Here is an 18067-nt window from a genome sequence, read left to right as displayed (position 1 = left end):
TTCTAGATGAAGGGGTGCAACTCAACTAATTGCGGAGTATATATTCCGTACCCCATTCTTAAGGGAAGCATAGCAAAGCTCGAGGTATCCTGTACGAGAAGTTCAAACGGAGGACAGAGCATCATGGTGTTATACTATGTACCCTTTATGGTTTGTTTAGAGTTCTCTCATGGTATCCATGACCAACGTCAAGGGCTGGTCACAGACTGATCACAAGCAGTCTAATGTGCCACAACACCGGCAGCTTCGGCTCGACTTGCACTTCCAAGCAAATATATGGTGTAATGAGTAAGAGCCAAGTGTATGCTGTTGCTGCGCTCCGTACCATGAGGTAGCCCTGTCGGAGCAGTCTGCAGCTTATCAAATTTGATCAGCAGCGCCTCGGGATGGCTCAGTTCCGTGCTCAGGGAGACAATCGGTTGTTGCTTCGCGGCAAAGCACGGGGACGTAGCCGTGCGTTCCCCTTGCAGCCAAACGCCGTCTTCCAGCCGCAGTAGCCCTACAACACTTGATCACCATGCACAGGACACAGCGCAGAGTTGGGAGAGAGGTTCCAGGTACATCTTCTACACACCAGGCGTGGAGTTGAAATTACTGGCTTAGGCCGTCTTGTCGGCCACTTGGAAGCGCTGCTTTGGCTCCCTTGCCATGGCTTTTACCATTGGCCACCGTACCTCTATGCAGCACGCCACCGACATATGAGAAGGAGCTCAGACAATTTCGGACGGAGGCCATGCTCCAGGCCCTTTCTCTGGTAATATTGCACCGCGGGACCTGCACATCACGGGCCAGGGCTGGTTGAGTGTCTCATAGACGTGCGGGATCGCACTCTGGATGCAACCACTGCACCTCCCCAAGTCCGTATGCGCTGATTGCAGCCCCAGCTACTGATCTCGGGCTGCAGCAAGTCTCACATGTGATCATTTCCATGTAAGGATACCGGGTGATGGTGCAACAAGGGCAAGCAAGCATCTGTCCTCCAAGCTTGTGGGATCGCCTCTTGTCTGTGATGAGTCTGGCTGACGTATGGCTAGCGATATGTCCGTACGCTTAAAGGCGGGCCGTCAACCATGGCATCTAACGACGGGTCAATCGTTCACTGCCATCTAAAAGCAATCGGCTCCTCTTTGGCAGAGGCCCTCGAGCAAGCCTAACGCTCCGGCCGGGTGTGTTGGTCTGGAGCTACACATTAGTTCAGCTCGAGTGGATTCGCTGCCCCAGGATCATTTACTACTGCCAGATGGATCGACCGGCTCCCGGTAATTCTAAAGGAGCTAATTTGGAGGCTGCATGTCACTTGGATGCCCCAACGACCGGGACGCTATGTATCTGTTGGCTGGGAGCATACTATCTGTCTGTGCCCAAGTCGGGAGGGCTGCGGCAGTACCCAGTACCGCCCTCTCAGCTGCTCTGCACCGAGACATTGACAAGGACGACCTGCCATTTCAGCCGCTCTCAGCATGTCGTGGTTCCATACCATGTACTCCGTACTGTCCACGGGATACTTGTGCCATGCATCGGTCCGGTCTGGCCATCGTGGTGACCCGGTATGACGGGCACAGAGGCGCCGCCAGACCTGGAGCCGAGATCGAAATCACGCAGCACGCCGGTGTACGGACCCCTCGTGCGACGTGAGAGGGTGATGATCTCACAGGGAGCTTCCCGGTCCGCGGCACAGGAAAAGGTCTGGCACGCTGTGCTTCACAAACCTCGACGCTTCTCCCCCCCTTTTGCTCTCGAGGTGGCGCCGCCTCACCGCGCGCCCGTGAAACACGGACTGATTTTGGCCCACTGCCATTGGGTCTGAGTGTTTGATTTGATTCTGATTTTTGATTTGGACTCAGCTCGACTTTGATTCGCTTTTGACTCGGTGGGCGTTCATCGTTGCGCAGGAATGAGCGAGACGTGAGCTATTGAGGACTCCAACACAACCTTTGCTTTTCTTTTTCTCCCCCATCCGTCGAATTGGGCAAAGACGGCTGCAATCTGTGCACGCCCACCGGTATTTGTCATTATCGTTGTTTGATAAACACGCTTTCCCGCTGGCACAACCACATGTCATTGATCCCGAGATGGGGGATTGGAATGTCCAACACGTTCCGCGTCACGCCTCCCGCCTATGGGCCAGTCAACGATAAGTCTCTTGCAGCAGCGCATCGATCTGAGACTGTGCAAAGTCAGAAAAAAAGAGGAGCCTACATACACCCATCTCGCTAAGCAGGCAGAAAAGGGTCAAGTCTGGCTTGGCTGTTGGAGCCCCATCTTCGGGGTCTGTATCTGATTTCCCTCTGTTGTCGTGGTGGTGGCTGAAGTCTAAAATGAAGCCTTTTTCTGGGCTCGATACGCGAAGCCGTCGAGCTTCGAGGCACCGTCCGCGGAAGCCCTATGGCTTGCTACTTACCATTGCCCTTGTCACGTTTTTCCGGCAGTCTGCCCGTCTCACATGGAATGCTCCGCGGAAACCCTTGGGAGGAGGGGATGTCTCTTTGCCGATGTGACGGGAAGATTGATGGCGGAGGGGGTGGAGGAGCTTCAAGCCATGGAACAAGGAGCCACCAACAGCGGCGCCGGAAGCACATGGAAGAGAATAACAGGTACTTACCGTACTGTTGGATGAATCAGGAGCAAGACAGTCATGACGAGAGTGAGAGAGCGCCAGAAAGAGGGAAGGGGGTGCATGTCGGGTGTATGACGTGAAATAGGGCTCTCACAAGTTGAGACTGACGGAGTTATGCGCAGGGCCCAAGGATTGAGGACATGCTCACACACATGATTCATTCTCTATGGGGGCTCGATTGCATCTGCTGGGAGATGAGGCAGCACCAGGAGAGAGTGAGGTGGGTGATGATGAGTGATGATGAACGATGAATGATCTAAGATACCGTGTCCGAGACAGACCCAAAGGTCAGCACCTTGGGAACCTTGCTCTTCTCTCAGGTGCCGCCCTTCTTTCGTGAATTTATCACTATAATTCGAGTGTTTCGTCGATGAGGCTTTCTGATTGAGGTCGTACAGAGCGGTGCTTTTATTGGGTTCTTACGCACTGGAATCCTCTTGCTGCTCCATCTCGGGCGAGGCGTGACATACGAGAGATGAAGTGTCGACTGGTCCCCCCGATTTGATATTTCTGAGTCAGGTTGAGGTAATACTAGATTTTCATCCGGGTTATTATGAGGTGATACAACTACTCAGTCTAGTTTCACCTGCTGCTTCTCTCTTTGCATAGGCACATGGTAAGTCTGTAGCCCCCTCACGCGAGAAGTTTATCCAAAGGGGAAAAAGGGGGGGAGTAAAAGTTGTGTAGGCAGGAAAAGAAGTTGCTATTTCCTCTCTCTGGAAGAAAAAAAAGAATAGCCCCGGTTAGAAACTTTCCGCGAACAAAGGGGTTTGAGAAGCAACTTGGTCTGAGCAATCCCTTCCACGCAAGGCTCTTCCAGATTGAAGCAAAAGAGCAAAGAGTCGAAAGGCTTTTGCTTGGAGAAAACGTAGAGGAAGACTGTATGTAACGTTGTGGAGGAGTTGCTATGCATGAAATGAAAGGAAGAAAGGGGAAAGGGGAAAAACTGACCTCGTCATAGATGGAAGATACGAATCTGACCTGAGACAACACGCACAACGTAAGAAATCAGGATTGTGAAAAAAAAAAAAAAAACTGGATGTGTGTCGTTCTTTTTTGTGCCGAATAAGCTGTCATGTGGGCAGGGGGGATGCCCATTTGCTGCACTCCATCTATGTAAGGAGATGTTCCCATCCAGTTTGAGTTCATGTCATTTGGTCTTGGGGAAAAGTTGCTGTTTTGTAGTGATTCTGCGGAACCGGGCATGGAAGAGATGGATAGAAGAAGAGATAGAGACGGATCGAGATCCTGATTTAACAATATGTGGTTATGATGTAGAGACTACAAATGTGGTACCATCATTCATGCTTCATCTGGAGAAGATAAAAGGTGTAGTGATTTCCCATGATCCATACATCATCAACTAAAGTATTGTAGTATCCAATCTCGTACATGTTCATGTAATTCTGTGTAAAAGCCATATATATCCCATGCCCGCTTACGTCCTAAACAAATTATACTCCTGGGGAAGATTCTTTCAAGACTGAAATCCCCCCTTCTCTCTTTCATTTTGTCCAAATATGTAGAAATGTCCATCGTAACTACAAGAACTTATCGAATGCTTCCCGTGTAAGAATGTGGAAACAAGACTATGTCAACTCATTACATGACTCCGCTAAATGTCTTCATGCTCAAAAGAATCGAGCTACCGCTCAACAGGAAGCCTCTAAAACTCAAACTCGGGTCTGAAAATGTCGGGGTCCACGCCGGGGACCGTCTTGTCGGCGAGATCTTTCCGGCCCATCTGGGTGAACACTCTCCTCAGGGTGTCGTACAAAGTGCTGCTGCGGTTCTGGGCAGACATTCTGTCAAGAGCCTGGTCGACTTGGCCGGCGGAACCCTCGCCCAGAATCTCGTATGCCTTGCTGCGGCCAGACTTCTCAATCGTCTTGTGCATGTCGAGAGCGGCAAGGAAGTGAGAGGCCGCCTCTTGGTGGCAGTTGATGTTGATGCAGCTCACGCCCAGGTTGTAACGGGCACGAACAAAGTTGGGGGCCAAGGACAGGGCCTGTTCGTACGCCGCAATCGCCTCTTCTGATCTGCCACTGTTGGCGAGGGTAGCGCCAAGTCTGTTCCAGAGGAGGTGAAGCTGCTCCTGCTGGTTTGTCGTACCCAGCTCGGAAGAGTGAAGAGCAGACTGGAAGCAGTCCACGGCCTTGTCGTACTCCTCTGCTCCATAGAACAGCACGCCCAGTCCGACTTGGACGTCGGGGTCCATGTGCTCGCCGTCAGGGCTGAGCTGGGCTGCTTTGATAAAGAGGTTGGTGACCTTGTCGTGCAGCTGCTGTCGATCGGTAAATCCCATGTCCGCAACGGGGTGAAGATTCGTGGGGTCCAGGATTTGGGGATACTTGACAGAGAGCCATCGCTCCAGAGTTCGGTACGCTGTGCTGTCGTAGCCTTCGTTGGTATAAGAGACAGCAAGACCCATCATGGCATCCAGGTTGTTAGGGTCGAGCTTCAGGGCCTGCTCCAGCGCGCGGATAGCCGCCGTCTCCTTTTCGTTCTGGGCTTGAGCGGATCCAAGATATACCCAAGCCTCGACGTGCTCCGGATTCTGCTGAACGGCAGCCTCAAACGCCAAGGCAGCCAGCGACAGGTTGCCTCCCTCCTTCATGACCCGGACACCCTCTTCGAAGGCATTCTTCTGGTCGCGGAAGATATTCTCCTGCTCGAACATGTATTTCTCGACAATGGGGTCGGCAAACCGTCCCCAGTCGTTGATTCCGTTGAAGTCGGGCATGAGGTCCTGGCCCCATTCGGTATCGAATTGATCAAAGTATTGTTGCTCGTTCACCATCGACCTAGCAGCAGCAGTCTCAGCCTGGATTCCTTTCCAGATGGATTCGAAGTCACCATACTCATTAGTTTCCGACTGGAGCTTCTTGTCCATTTCGTTCAGCTCTCCTTCGGCGGCGTTGGCCTGCTTCTCGGCCTCCTTGGCTTCTTCCTTGTCTTGGAGTTCGAGCTGGGCAAAGTGCTCTTCCCACTTGCTATCGTCCAGTTCGACCATCTTGCCCTTGCCCTTGAGGTCCTGTTGTTGCTGCTGGACAGGCTGTTGCTGTTGCTGCTGCTGGAACATCGGCTGCATCATCGACTGGTTGGCCATACCGTACCCCATCGGCATGCCGCCCATCATGCCCATGCCCATGCCCATCATCGGCCGCTGCTGGGCCATCGCAGAGGACATGTCACCGCGCATCTGAGGCGCCATTGCCGCGGCAGCCGCAGGGTTGGCTTGTTGGAAGCGGGCAAACTCTTCGGGGCTAAAAAGAGCACTCGGCGACGCCTGGTATACGACCTCCATGCCGCCCTGAGCGTTAAAGTCCTGTGCCCATTGCGGCGCCATCGACGGCGCCATGGAGTTGGCCATTGGTGCCGGGCTCAGCTGGGCACCGGGCCCGCCTTGCAAGGTAGGAAACTCCTGTTGAAGACCTGGGCCGGCGTTGAGGAAACCATTCATCATCTGCAAAACACCATTGCAGGCGACATGTATTAGTAATGCGCATTCTGAGGCGATGTAAACAGAACAATCACATAATATCAGACACGTACCTCGTCCTGGGGAGCGTTCGCAGCCGCGCTACGAAAGCCGCCCAACTGGCCGCCGGGTCCCCGACCGACGAGGCGGTCTCGCTGTAGTGTCTTGTCATCCTGAACGTGCTTCTGGAACTGGCTCAAGGGGTTGCCAGCCGTGGAGCATTCTGCACCTCCCATGAACGACATGATGGCGATGTATGTATGGACTGATGTATGAAATGCGGTATATGCAGGTATGTACACGGGGTATCGATCGTCGTTGGCGTCGTGTTTCTGCGGGCAGCGAATAGGAGAAGAATCGAAAACGAAGAAGAAGAGGAAGAGATAGAAGGCGGATAGAATGCAAGCGGCAAACACACGGACGGCGATATGTAGTATATCAAATGGGACTCGGTGGCAGCCTGATGCAATGCTCAGCGGTGGTCCAACAGACACAGACGCACGACGTGGCGGGAAAGATGCAGGAACAAGGAACAAGGACAGCAGAAGGGCTCCTGCTTGTGAAGAAAAACAAACGAGGTCCCCGGCGCTTACAGACAGGCACTTCCACCTGCAGGAGAAACGGGTACGAGTACTGTATGTTTGTTTGTTGTGTGGGGAAAGGCGCCTACCGAGGCTGTCGCCGGTCCGTCCGAGTTGGTCAGCTTCATCTCGTGGTGACGGAGACGCGATGGGGCTGAGGCCTCAGGGGCTGCACGTGATAGCGGGGATGCCGCTGCAGGCCAACGGGGGGGGGGGGTTTTGTAGCTGTGGCTGGTGAGAAGCGCTGATACGAGTACGAGCGGCGTCCAGTCGTGGCGGTGCAGCCTAAGCTTGCTGCTCTATCGATAACACTTTTTTTTCTTCCTTTGCTTCAGAAGAATAGACATCACGACGGCCCTTGGTGGTACAACTCACATTAGGAGAGCAATTACAGCCATTGCCCAATCTTTCACAATGCTTCGTCAAGTGTAAGTGCCCAACACAACTCACACTCTTTACAATTCCCCCTAATCGTCAAGCAATCTAACACACAAAACTTCCCCCCCAGAAAACCCCGAAACGCCCGCTCTAAGCGAGCCCTCGAGAAGCGCGAGCCCAAGGCCAACGAAAATCCCAAAACATGCCTCTTCCTCCGCGGCAACAACTGCTCGCAGGTCGTCCAGGACGCCATGAACGACCTCTTTGCCATGCGCCAGCCCCTCTCCAAGAAGTTCACCAAGAAGAACCCCATCCACCCGTTCGAGGACGCCGCCTCCATCGAGTTCTTCTCCGAGAAGAACGACGCCAGCCTCTTCGTCTTTGGGTCCTCGCAGAAGAAGCGCCCGCACGCCATGACCTTTATCCGCACGTTTGGCCACAAGGTGCTCGACATGCTCGAGCTGCACCTCGACCCCGAGACGTACCGCTCCATCGCGCAGTTCAAGACCAAGAAGTTCGCCATCGGCATGCGGCCCATGCTGCTCTTCGCGGGCAGCGCCTTTGAGAGCCCCGTGCCCAACGAGTACACCCTCGCCAAGAGCATCCTCATCGACTACTTCAAGGGCGAGCCGTCGGACAAGATCGACGTCGAGGGCCTGCAGTACATCATCTCCATCGCCGCCGAGGACGCCGCCGGTGAGGGCGACGCCAAGCCCACCATCCACCTGCGCGTCTACACCATCAGCACCAAGCGCAGCGGCCAGAAGCTGCCCCGCGTCGAGGTCGAGGAGATTGGGCCCCGGATGGACCTGCGGGTGGGACGCATGCAGGAGGCCGACGAGGCCATGCTCAAGGAGGCCATGAAGAAGCCGCGCGGCGTCGAGGAGCGGACGAAGAAGAACGTCACCATGGACTCGATGGGTGACAAGCTTGGTCGTGTGCACTTGGGCAAGCAGGACTTGAGCCAGCTGCAGACGAGGAAGATGAAGGGCTTGAAGAGGTCTCGTGATGACGGGGTTGAGCTGGAGGACGTTATTGTGGATGAGCCTAAGAGGGCAAGAAAGTAAGCTGGCGAGCACTTGGATGATGAAAGAATTGGGAAAGAAGTTAGGAATGAAAGTTGGTGGGCGTGGTTAACTGCTTGGAACTGGAGTTTGGCGCCTTGGGTGGCTTCATATTCGGCTCTATCAATTACTGCTATATAGTATCCTCAAGATTTCATGTCAAAACATCATGATAGATGGTGTGACGCGTCTGGGTTCACAGGCTTTGGCATTCTCCATCGGTTCGCATTCATCGGCTCAGTCATAACAATCCCGCTCCGTTCACCTCTCAATATGATACAAGCAGTGTAAGTCTCTCAAGTGTAAAGAAAACAAGGTGGTCATGTTCATCAAGAACTCGTTACAGATCTTCACGGTATTATGTGTCGTAATGTCGCCCCCGTATCAACATCTAATTAGAACCTCCAAAGAGCTTCAATCACTAGTCCCATCATCAGGCCGTCGCGTTGTCCGTTCATCCCTTTCCCAACGCCGTGTAAGCCCATAGAGAAGAATATGTGAGCGACTGTACTGCACGCTTTCGATAACAACAGACATGTGTAAACACCAGGAACCTCGGGGTCAAGGGGGTTTAAGATAGAACAAAGAGCAATAATAGTAAGGTGGAAGGGAAGAAAAGAAAAGAAAAGAAAATCAACATGCTGGTATATCTTGTATGTGATTGCCATGAACACCAACGCCGCCTTCTTGATCAAAACCTGGGCTCAAAAACATGGACAGAAAATGACACGAACAAACGAAATCCAACGGCCACAAAGCCAGCCGTAATCATACACTTCTGGAATGGGTGTCCTGGGGGGGTAAATCAGTCGAGGGGCGGAGGAACCAAGCCGCCCAGATCACCCACCACGGGTATCGACTCTATTGACTGCGGACCTTGGGTGCTGTCCATCATCTTGGCCATCAGGTCGATGTGGTTCAGTATCGTCTCTGCAGACGGCATGCTTGGGTTCTCCTTGCGCTCCACGCCCCATATCTCGGCCGGGATAGCATCAGCTTCTCCGTCCCACAGCGCAATTCTGATGGGCCATTCGAGATGCCTCCACCATTTCGAGCCGGTCTCGAATAGGCTCACAAGGCCCATGACCTCTCGACGGGCAACGTCATCCAGCCACCACACGTTGTCCATACGTTTGAGCAGCGCAAAGAAGCAGGCGAGAATAGCCAGCGCGCGAGGTCTCTTGGCTTCGACCAGCTCAACGTAACGACGCGAAACTGTTGATGGAAGAGCCAGCGCGGAAGGGGCGTAGTGGTTCTTATGAGCCCAGTTAAGAACGCAGACGGCATGGAAGTAACCCTGGTTAGTGGCCGCTCGGTGGGCCTCGTCCTCTTGTTCCAGCTCCTCATCCAAGCCATCAAGAAGATGGCCAAAGAAGGAATCGGGACCCAGGGGGTTCAAGTCCATGAAGCCTGGCTGAGAGTCGATAACGACCTTGACGGTAGCGCTGTTGCGGATCCACTGCCAGGAGGTGGCCACAATGGTCTTGACTCCTTGAAAAGCGTGAAACCAGGAGAGCGGCAGCGCATATCGGCGATGCGAGTCGCCTGGGTCCGATGGGTCCCCGTCCTCCTTGACAAACAGCCGAGAGGCCGTGGCCTGGAACGCAATGAGGCACGAGGTGAGAAACAGGGCATCTGCGTTTTCTGCTGTGATGCCCTTGTTCAATGAGCGGCAGTACTCCGCCAAGGTAGACGCCGAGTAGGCATGGGAGGCCTCGATCATGACCCTGTCATCGGGGTTCTTGAAGCGCAAGTGCAGAGCAGCCACTGACAAAACGGCATCAATCAAGTATGTCCGTCCCTCGAGAGCGAAGCGCGGTACGTCCTTCTGCCAGATGTCTGTACTGGCAGGAGAGTTCATGACCAGAGTCTTGGAAGTGCTGGTGATGTACTGATGCCATAGCTGGAACTCCAGGAGCCTGTCTCCCTGCCTGGTCATGGACGTGATGATGGGAACCGATGGCAGCGTGAGCGACGGCGTCGAGATGGTGGACGGGGGAGAAAGTCTCAGCGGCGATATTCGGCGATCATCGTATGCAGGCATGGCTGTCGTTAGTGACGCTGCCGTCGTCGCAGTCGTCGCCGTCGTCGGTGCTGGCGCGGTCTTGGACACCGGGCTCACTGAAGAGGGCGCGGATATGGGCGCCTGCGGGCTCTTGATAGCCGGGGTGGAGGTCGTGTGCAGCTCGTCGAGGACTTGACGGCTCTCGAAATCACACATGACGCCATGTTTGGAGCAATTTCCACATCGTGGATGAACCTCGTCACACTATTCGGCAGCGAAAGCAGTTGGCATTAGCACTTGATTCCCGTGCATTCGCGAGGCGCAGGAGGTTCTTGTTTGGGAAGCCGGAGAGCAAAAGCGGTGGGAAATTGTCGGGGACTTTTTTTTTTCTCCTCCCTTTCGGCCTCAGTTTTTCTTCCTTCTTTCTCACCTTTATCTTGCGATTTTTGCAGCGCCGACACCCCGCGCGCGACTTTTTGTGCGACCGTCTGGGAGGCATATGGAAAGCGTTGAGAATTTCACAGTTGAAGTCGCGGAATGATGCGTGCAGCAAGGGTCCTAGATGCGCCACGCACAGGCGGCATTGCCACGCGGGCCTTTTAACAGAGATGTGGTTCTGGCTGCGGGTGACTGGTCTGACTGCTTCCAGGTGGTGTGTGTCCCAGCAGGGGCTAGATCGCGAATTCCGACGTGGTTCTTCACCTGTGCATTGCGCAGCATCCGGCAGTGTTGAAGGGGCTGGAGCTGGAGCGCCGCAGCAGCCGGAGCGTGACGATGCAACGAAGCCGGCTCGGGGAACGAGATGCTAAAACAATGGTGGATAACTGCGACAGACGGATCTCGACGTCTGGAGGGGCGAGCCTTGCTTCTGCATGGCATGGGCATAGAGGTAAGGTTTTACGAGTACGAGGGCGCCTGCGAGACGGGACGCCTTTCTGCAGGCGGTTAGTCAGCAGCGGCTGGGGCTGGGCTGGGCTTGAGCACTGCCACGCGGAGGGTTCCTGTCGGGCTCTATGTTTCTCCGAAGGGCTGCAGCAGAAAAGCGCGAGCGGCCAAAAGCCCGCGGCATCCGGGTCAATGGTTTAGTTGTACTGGTATCAACAGCCGGAGAAAGGATCGAGTGGATGACGTTGTCTATCAGATCCGATTACACGCTCTTTGGCCGGGGCCTCGTTATATGGATGCCTACATCATTTCCAGTGAAAAGGAAAGAAAATGGAATAAAGCACAGGTTAGTGAGCTGCAGCCACGATTAGCGAGATTGGAATCAAATGTCAGTTGGTTGCCGTGCCTGCTCCAGTCCCTGTTACAAGTACATGGACTTGAGGACAGCTTCATCTTTGTGATACAGAGCATACAACAGGTACCTAAGCTGAGATGGCAGAGATATGATAAGATTAGTTGAGGTGTGTAGATGAGCCGCCATCTCACATAAAGGATACTCCGTGCCTTATCAAGGCACAATGGACTCGAATCACGTCAATGGATGGTGAGATATGTGGAATGTGAGGAGGCGGACGCTTGAATGTGCTTATCGGAGAGATTCCTGCCTTCCATTTGCCAGGCTGCAAGAGGTACGAAATAGGCATGTATGTAAGGATTGAGCCGGGAGAAGCACGTCTCACCCAACGCCTGCAAGACAAACACTCAAAGCAACCACGTGAATCGTTCCTACATGGCATCGTAGCACCGTCGGGAGGGTCTTGCGCTTGGTCGCTTCCCGCATGGAACATTAAAGCCAAGAGTCGCTCGCACTTGAGGATTCAACAGGAAAATGCTCTCTTCCAGACAATTTCACTGTGCCCGAGCTGTGAGCCGGCGCTGGCCGCAGCTGTTGAGTCGTGCTAGTAAGTACCTACATATGTAGCTCGGTCAGGACAATACAATGTCCATGAAGCCAGACTCGAGCAGACAGCAGGCCCCTCACAAATGGCCGTTTGTTCGGCTTCACTCATTGCCGCAGGAGTTCTCCTCCATTTGATGCAAAGGGCGTCGACTATTATATAGCAACACCGTTTCATGCTCTTCATTGATGGCGTGTAGTTGGCGAAATACGCCGCGCTGAATACGCCGTGTCGGTCGGAACGGCGCTAAGCCGGCCTCGTAATGGAAACGACCTTCGGGAGCCGGATCGACAGCTCAAGACACGTCCATTCGCCAGCGGGCAGAAACACGAAGGGGGTTGGACACCCACAGGAGAAGCCGATGATCTAATTTTGATTCTCGAGGAGGGGGCGGTGAGATTCCCGCCCAGACTGGATGGATGACAGATCGAAATCACACAAATCCCACCCGAAGCGACGCAAGATAGCCAAGAGGGTAAGGTAAGGGTATCACAAAGTTCCAGTCAAAGTAGTATCACTTGCACAGACCGCATCGTGTCGCATCCGGGTCGGCAAGGACGCAACGTGCCGGTCCTACATACTACATCGTATTATAACCGCCGGTGCCCAAAAGAAAACAAACAACACCTGCTGCTATAAGCCCCAACAAGCATGAACAACGCATCGATTTTCTTTCCGTCCTTTCGTCAACCCTGGCGAAGCGTGATGGAGGTGCGGATGTCGGTCGAGCTTTTCCTGATTACGAAGGCCAGCGATGGCCGTTGCATAACGCCATGACACAGAACTATCTCGAAAGGGCGCCGTCATATTAGCAATTGGCCTGTGGCTTACCAAGTACAGGATTCATTACGAATTGGACAACGGCAACGGCCAAGGTAAGGTACTACAGCAGGATAGCTAGCTACTACTACCTAGGTACATGTTGCCCGTGCGGCGGCGGCACTACCGGTGTGTATTACAAAGAGACTCAAGGAGAAACAAGCCCGTCTCTGATGGAGCGGATTTGCTGTTCGTCAAGCAGAATGATGTGATTTGCAAGGGCGGCCAGCAATTTCTCCTTGCGCCTTTCTACTGTTTCGTCTTCCCCATCAATTACATAAAAAGGGCGTCCCCTCTCGGCCACTGGAATCTTTTCGCATCCCCTTACTATGACTATTACTACCTACTATTAACAGACTAACAGAAATCGCCCAAGAGACGAGCCAGTTGACGCATTACCCACCAGCGCCGGCGGATGACACCATTTTTAGAGTTGCCCTGCCTTTTGTCCCTGAAGTGGAGATTTTCGATTTGAATATTTTTTTTTCTCTCTTTCTAGCTGCTGTTGAAAAGGAACCTCTGTGTCCGCCTACGAAGCCTCCTCCTCCTCCATTCATGATTTCTTCTTCTTCGTTGAAAAGTATCATACGTCGTTGACTGTCTTTGTTATCATCAACCCAGATCAAAGACGTCATTCTCATCTTCACGAGGCCTGAGCTTTTCCTCCTCCGCGCTGCCGCAGATAAGATAAAGCAGACCCTGCATAAAAAAAAATACAGCCCCTCCAACACCGCCAGCTTTGCAGAGCGACAAGAGATCACCATCCGGATCTCTCTTTCACCCGCCGCTGCCCGCTCACCCAATTCCCCGAATTCAACACCAAAATCGCCTTTTATACATAACAAAAACAAATCACAATGTCTCCCCCCGTGACCTCTGACCCCGTCACCACCCCCGTGCGGCCGCCGACGCCCGTCCACGCCTTCGGCACCCTCGCCGTGCACGCCGGCTCGCCCATCGATCCGGCCACGGGCGCCGTCATCGAGGCCATCTCGCTGTCGACGACGTTTGCCCAGTCCGCCGTGGGCAAGCCCGTCGGCGTCTACGAGTACTCGCGCTCGTCCAACCCCAACCGCGACAACTTCGAGACGGCCGTGGCGGCGCTGGAGCACGCGCGGTACGCCCTGGCCTTCTCCTCGGGCAGCGCCACGACGGCCAACATCCTGCAGTCGCTGGCGGCCGGCAGCCACGTCATCTCCGTGTCGGACGTCTACGGCGGCACGCACCGCTACTTCACGCAGGTGGCCAAGGCGCACGGCGTAAAGGTGACCTTCACGCCCGAGATCGAGGTGGACATTGCCGAGCACATCACGGACCAGACGCGCCTCATCTGGATCGAGACGCCCAGCAACCCGACGCTGCGCCTCGTCGACATCCGCGCCGTCGCCTCCGTCGCGCACAAGCACGGCATCCTCGTCGTCGTCGACAACACCTTCCTGTCGCCCTACGTCCAGAACCCGCTCGAGCTGGGCGCCGACATCGTCGTCCACTCCGTCACAAAGTACATCAACGGCCACTCGGACGTCGTCATGGGCGTCGCCGCCTTCAACAGCGACAACCTCAAGGCCCGCCTCAGCTTCCTCCAGAACGCCATCGGCGCCGTCCCCTCCGCCTTCGACTCCTGGCTCGCCCACCGCGGCCTCAAGACGCTGCACCTGCGCGCCCGCGAGGCCACCAAGAACGCCACCACCGTCGCCCACGCCCTCGAGGCCTCCCCGCACGTCATCGCCGTCAACTACCCCGGCCTCGACTCCCACCCCCACCGCCACATCGCCCTCAAGCAGCACCGCGACGGCATGGGCGGCGGCATGCTCTCCTTCCGCATCCAGGGCGGCCACGCCGCCGCCGAGCGCTTCTGCCAGGTCACAAAGATCTTCACCCTCGCCGAGTCCCTGGGCGGCGTCGAGTCCCTCTGCGAGGTCCCCAGCAGCATGACCCACGCCGGCATCCCCCGCGACCAGCGCGAGGCCGTCGGCGTCTTTGACGACCTCGTCCGCCTGAGCTGCGGTGTCGAGGACGCCGAGGACCTCAAGAACGACGTCCTCCAGGCTCTGGAGCTTGCCGTCGCCTTTACCAACGGCACCAACGGCGCCAACGGCCACTAAATCACTATCCTCCCCTCCCCTTTTGATTTTTTTTTTTTTTCTTCCCAATTTTCAATTCCTTATTCTTTCTTCCCTTTGTCGGTTTCTGGTCTTCGGACCAATGAGTCATGAGCGTTATCAAACCTTATAGACGGCGGAAAGCAGCATACACAAAATCAGGTTTTCACACCACAAACCTGCAAAAATTGGGTGCGCAGGGGGGTCAATGGAAAAAGCAGTCCTGAATTGACTTCTTTCATCATTGGGTTTTTACGGTTCCAGAATTTTGGTACTTGAAAGCTTAGGCATGAAACGGCGTATCAATATGATTCCCCGGAATATGCGGGTCATAGTATCTCTTATATGTGGTTTCACACACAAACTTGCATTTGTTATTGGGCGACGGAGATGTTACAGAGAACAGTGTACGTGTGGTGGTACGAGTTAAATGGATGAATGAGATTACGGCGTGAATGCCTATTATAGAAACCATTTGTTGTAACCTTGACTGATGTTTATCGATCAATGTCTGTGATATATTTCTACTTCGTCCACTCTTGGTACCGCATATTACACAAGTGGTAAACATCAGGACATCGCTCCAATGCATCTACACTTCACACAAGCTCGTTTTAGACTTTTTGCATTTGTCTATTGCTCAAGACAGTTTTCCTACTCCCCTTCGCCTCTGCCATGTGAATATGGAATACAAAAGCAAGCTCAATAAAAAACAAAGGCTCTTCCCCCCGGGTCGACACGACGACCATTGCTACGCCTTCCACAGATTAAATGCAAAGGTGACCGTAATGGCATGCATCAGAGTGCACTATCCACGGGGCGCACTCTTCGTAAAACAAGAATAAAGCGGTCGAGACAAACAAGGGGGAATGAAAAACAAAAACAAGAACGCGCAGCCATCATTAAGCCCTCGATCATATTCGTCGTCTCGGGTTTCGTTAAGGGGGGTGATATCAGGTTTCTGATGGGAAACAACCGAAAAAAAAAGTGTACTAGATAACAAATTGGGTTTACAGAGGAGCGAAGCTCCTCAACCAAGCATCGGCCCAGTGCCCTTTCTTCTTCCTCCACAGAGTGCATACCATTACCAGGGGACTGGGGTCGTCAGACCAAACAGCCAGCAGCTCGGATTCAAACACCTCTCAGCTCATCTAGAGCATGTAGGCCATGAGACCAGCAGCAGCGATGGCAAAGGCACCAGATCCGGCAGGACCCAGGGTAGCGGCAGCGAAACCGCTGGAGGTGGTCGACTGGGCGGCGCTGCTAGCGGACTGAGTCGCGGTGGTGGTGGCATGGTGAGTAGAGGCAGCCTTGGTGGTGGTGGTGGCGGCCGCGGTGCTCTGGTCTTCGGCGCTGCTAACCTCGGCGGCGGTAGGAGGGTTTTGAGTGGCGCACAGCTTCTGGATGTTATTCTTGCAAGCACTCTGGCCGTCCTGGTTGCCAGCGTTGGTTTGAATGCAGGTGGCGTAGAGCTGCTCGCAGATGAAGGTGGGCAGCGTCTGGGTGTAGTACTGGAGACCAGGAGCCGAGCTGTTGGAGGCGCACGTGCAGTCGTACTTGAGAGTAGCCTGTGACAAGACGAGCATGGATCAGCGCATGTTCCCTGTTCCGCCCATAAAAAAACCAGCAGATCGATCTGCGGCTACGATTGCGGACAAACCCACCTGGTCGCAATCGTTCTCATCGGCGTTGTTGTCGCAAAGGACCTGGCAAGTGTTGGTCTGGGCCTGGCACCAAACGGCTAGAGGCGAGAAAAAAATAAGGAAAATTAGCAAACCGCTTCTTAGGCCGAAATCGCAACAGTCAAAGCATAGACCTCTGCTCGAGAGCTTTCGCGCAATCGTGCACCAAAACACTCGGCGGCGAGAGGGAAAATCAGGAATCGAGAGTGTGTCTTACCTCGCTGCTGCTGGGCAACAGAGTTGGGATCAATAGTCATGTTAAGAGAGCTCTTGTAGGTCGGGACCTGGGCCGACACCAGAGCAGCGGCGACGGCAACGAAAACGGCGGAGGATCGCATCTTGAGAGTCGTTGTTTTGGCTGACGAAAGATTCACCAGGGGGTATCAAGTGTAGAGATAATAAAACAGAAGGGCACAGAGACCGCAGACGAGGCAAAACTCCAAGAACGGGGGGGAGGCTGGGAAACGCGAGGCGGGCGACGGGCGTCAGAGAAGACGGGCTATTATGCTGATGCTGAATGCAGATGCGGGTGATGGAGTTGTGAGAAGGAGAAGAAAAAGCGAAGCCCCGGTCGAGCAAGGTTTTTTTTGTCCTCGGTTTATTACTGGGTCAAAGGCGGGAAGGGAAGGAGGAGGAAAGAAGAGCCAAAGGCTTGCCAGCTGTCAGGACCGTCACCTAAATAAGAGAGCAGAGCGACGAGAAAGAGCAAGGGCGAGGCCGACGAACAGACCATGGGAAAGCGGCGACGCTTTTTGATTGCCCACTCCGGGACAGGCGTGTACATTACTGTAGGTACTCGGATGGGGCCAGCCCAAGTAACGTGGGTGGCAGTTCCGGCATGGCCTCTTCACTTTTGTATCTTCCAGTTTGTTTTGCTGCGCTCTTGCGCTGCCTTTCCTTGCTCTTGGGCTGGAAGTACCGCGGCCCGCATGCAGGTACCCCAAGTACCTCGAGAGACTTCAGGCACCTTGCATGTACCGCCAGGTCCAGCCCCGAGCTGTCTGATAGGCCGGGGCCCGCCAAGGCCAGACACGCCAGGGCACAGCCAATCACAGGGCCCAATGGCTGCCACCAACGCCGAGTTGTCCGTGTTGACTAACAACGGCGGCCAGGGATGGGGCTTGAGGTGCCTTTTGGGGCTGCCGGAAGAGGTGAGAGGAGGGCGGGGGGGCTTCTGTCGTGGTGGTGTGGGCGGATTCTCATGGGCAGAGGGTGAAAGGTACCTTTTGGAGGTGAGGGACGAGGACGAGACTTGGGCCGCTCTTCCGTTCGCTTAACGGATTCCTCTTGTGCATGAAACGAAAGTTACGGTCGACGAAGGATTACACTGCTACGAGGTACCTACCCTACCGTACTGAAGAGTACAACTACCCAGTGGCTTCGCGTGGCTGAAAGCCTCGCTTCGTGCCCGACAAAGACTGGCGCCAGACGCATCTTGATGTCATGGAAAAAGGCATCAACACGGGCAAACGCCCAGCTGCCTCGCCGTGCGCT

The 18067-nt window shown here is 54.4% G+C and overlaps 6 protein-coding genes across 6 annotated transcripts; 3 read left to right on the top strand and 3 right to left on the bottom strand.

Moving 5' to 3' along the window:
• Positions 1–4044: 4044 nt before the first annotated feature.
• Positions 4045–6793, bottom strand: BBK36DRAFT_1134369 (TPR-like protein). Its single transcript, XM_024892282.1, is given in 7 exon segments — positions 4045–4080; positions 4120–4180; positions 4268–5969; positions 5982–6083; positions 6173–6372; positions 6471–6644; positions 6689–6793. The coding sequence occupies 3 exon segments, from the start codon at positions 6341–6343 to the stop codon at positions 4284–4286; spliced, it is 1959 nt and encodes a 652-aa protein (XP_024753221.1). The 5' UTR covers positions 6344–6372; positions 6471–6644; positions 6689–6793; the 3' UTR covers positions 4045–4080; positions 4120–4180; positions 4268–4283.
• A 256-nt stretch (positions 6794–7049) lies between these two features.
• BBK36DRAFT_1134368 (Brix-domain-containing protein) lies at positions 7050–8306 on the top strand. Its single transcript, XM_024892281.1, is given in 3 exon segments — positions 7050–7107; positions 7188–8137; positions 8148–8306. The coding sequence occupies 2 exon segments, from the start codon at positions 7094–7096 to the stop codon at positions 8122–8124; spliced, it is 951 nt and encodes a 316-aa protein (XP_024753220.1). The 5' UTR covers positions 7050–7093; the 3' UTR covers positions 8125–8137; positions 8148–8306.
• A 439-nt stretch (positions 8307–8745) lies between these two features.
• Positions 8746–11002, bottom strand: BBK36DRAFT_1134367 (hypothetical protein). Its single transcript, XM_024892280.1, has 4 exons — positions 10823–11002; positions 10557–10724; positions 8862–10390; positions 8746–8810 (listed from the first exon to the last, which is right to left on the bottom strand). Exons 2-3 carry the CDS (start codon positions 10623–10625, stop codon positions 8927–8929), a joined length of 1533 nt encoding a protein of 510 aa, XP_024753219.1. The 5' UTR covers positions 10626–10724; positions 10823–11002; the 3' UTR covers positions 8746–8810; positions 8862–8926.
• An 898-nt stretch (positions 11003–11900) lies between these two features.
• BBK36DRAFT_1138311 (hypothetical protein) lies at positions 11901–13150 on the top strand (the record flags this gene model as incomplete). The annotated part of the gene is made up of 7 exons (XM_024893232.1): positions 11901–11973; positions 12170–12363; positions 12397–12450; positions 12621–12681; positions 12753–12845; positions 12886–12918; positions 13146–13150. The coding sequence occupies 7 exons, from the start codon at positions 11901–11903 to the stop codon at positions 13148–13150; spliced, it is 513 nt and encodes a 170-aa protein (XP_024753218.1).
• Positions 13151–13646: 496 nt separating this feature from the next.
• On the top strand, positions 13647–14894 carry BBK36DRAFT_1138310 (Cys/Met metabolism PLP-dependent enzyme; the record flags this gene model as incomplete). The annotated part of the gene is made up of 1 exon (XM_024893231.1): positions 13647–14894. The coding sequence occupies one exon, from the start codon at positions 13647–13649 to the stop codon at positions 14892–14894; it is 1248 nt and encodes a 415-aa protein (XP_024753217.1).
• Positions 14895–16267: 1373 nt separating this feature from the next.
• On the bottom strand, positions 16268–16869 carry BBK36DRAFT_43769 (hypothetical protein; the record flags this gene model as incomplete). The annotated part of the gene is made up of 3 exons (XM_024898074.1): positions 16268–16459; positions 16556–16632; positions 16791–16869. Coding segments are annotated over 3 exons (348 nt in total), but the record flags the coding sequence as incomplete, so codon positions are not given.
• Between the last annotated feature and the right edge of the window lie 1198 nt (positions 16870–18067).

Source organism: Trichoderma citrinoviride, assembly GCF_003025115.1.
Source record: "Trichoderma citrinoviride strain TUCIM 6016 unplaced genomic scaffold BBK36scaffold_2, whole genome shotgun sequence".
In the NCBI taxonomy this organism is placed as follows: Eukaryota; Fungi; Ascomycota; class Sordariomycetes; order Hypocreales; family Hypocreaceae; genus Trichoderma; species Trichoderma citrinoviride.
This window is presented reverse-complemented; position numbering and strand designations above follow the sequence as displayed.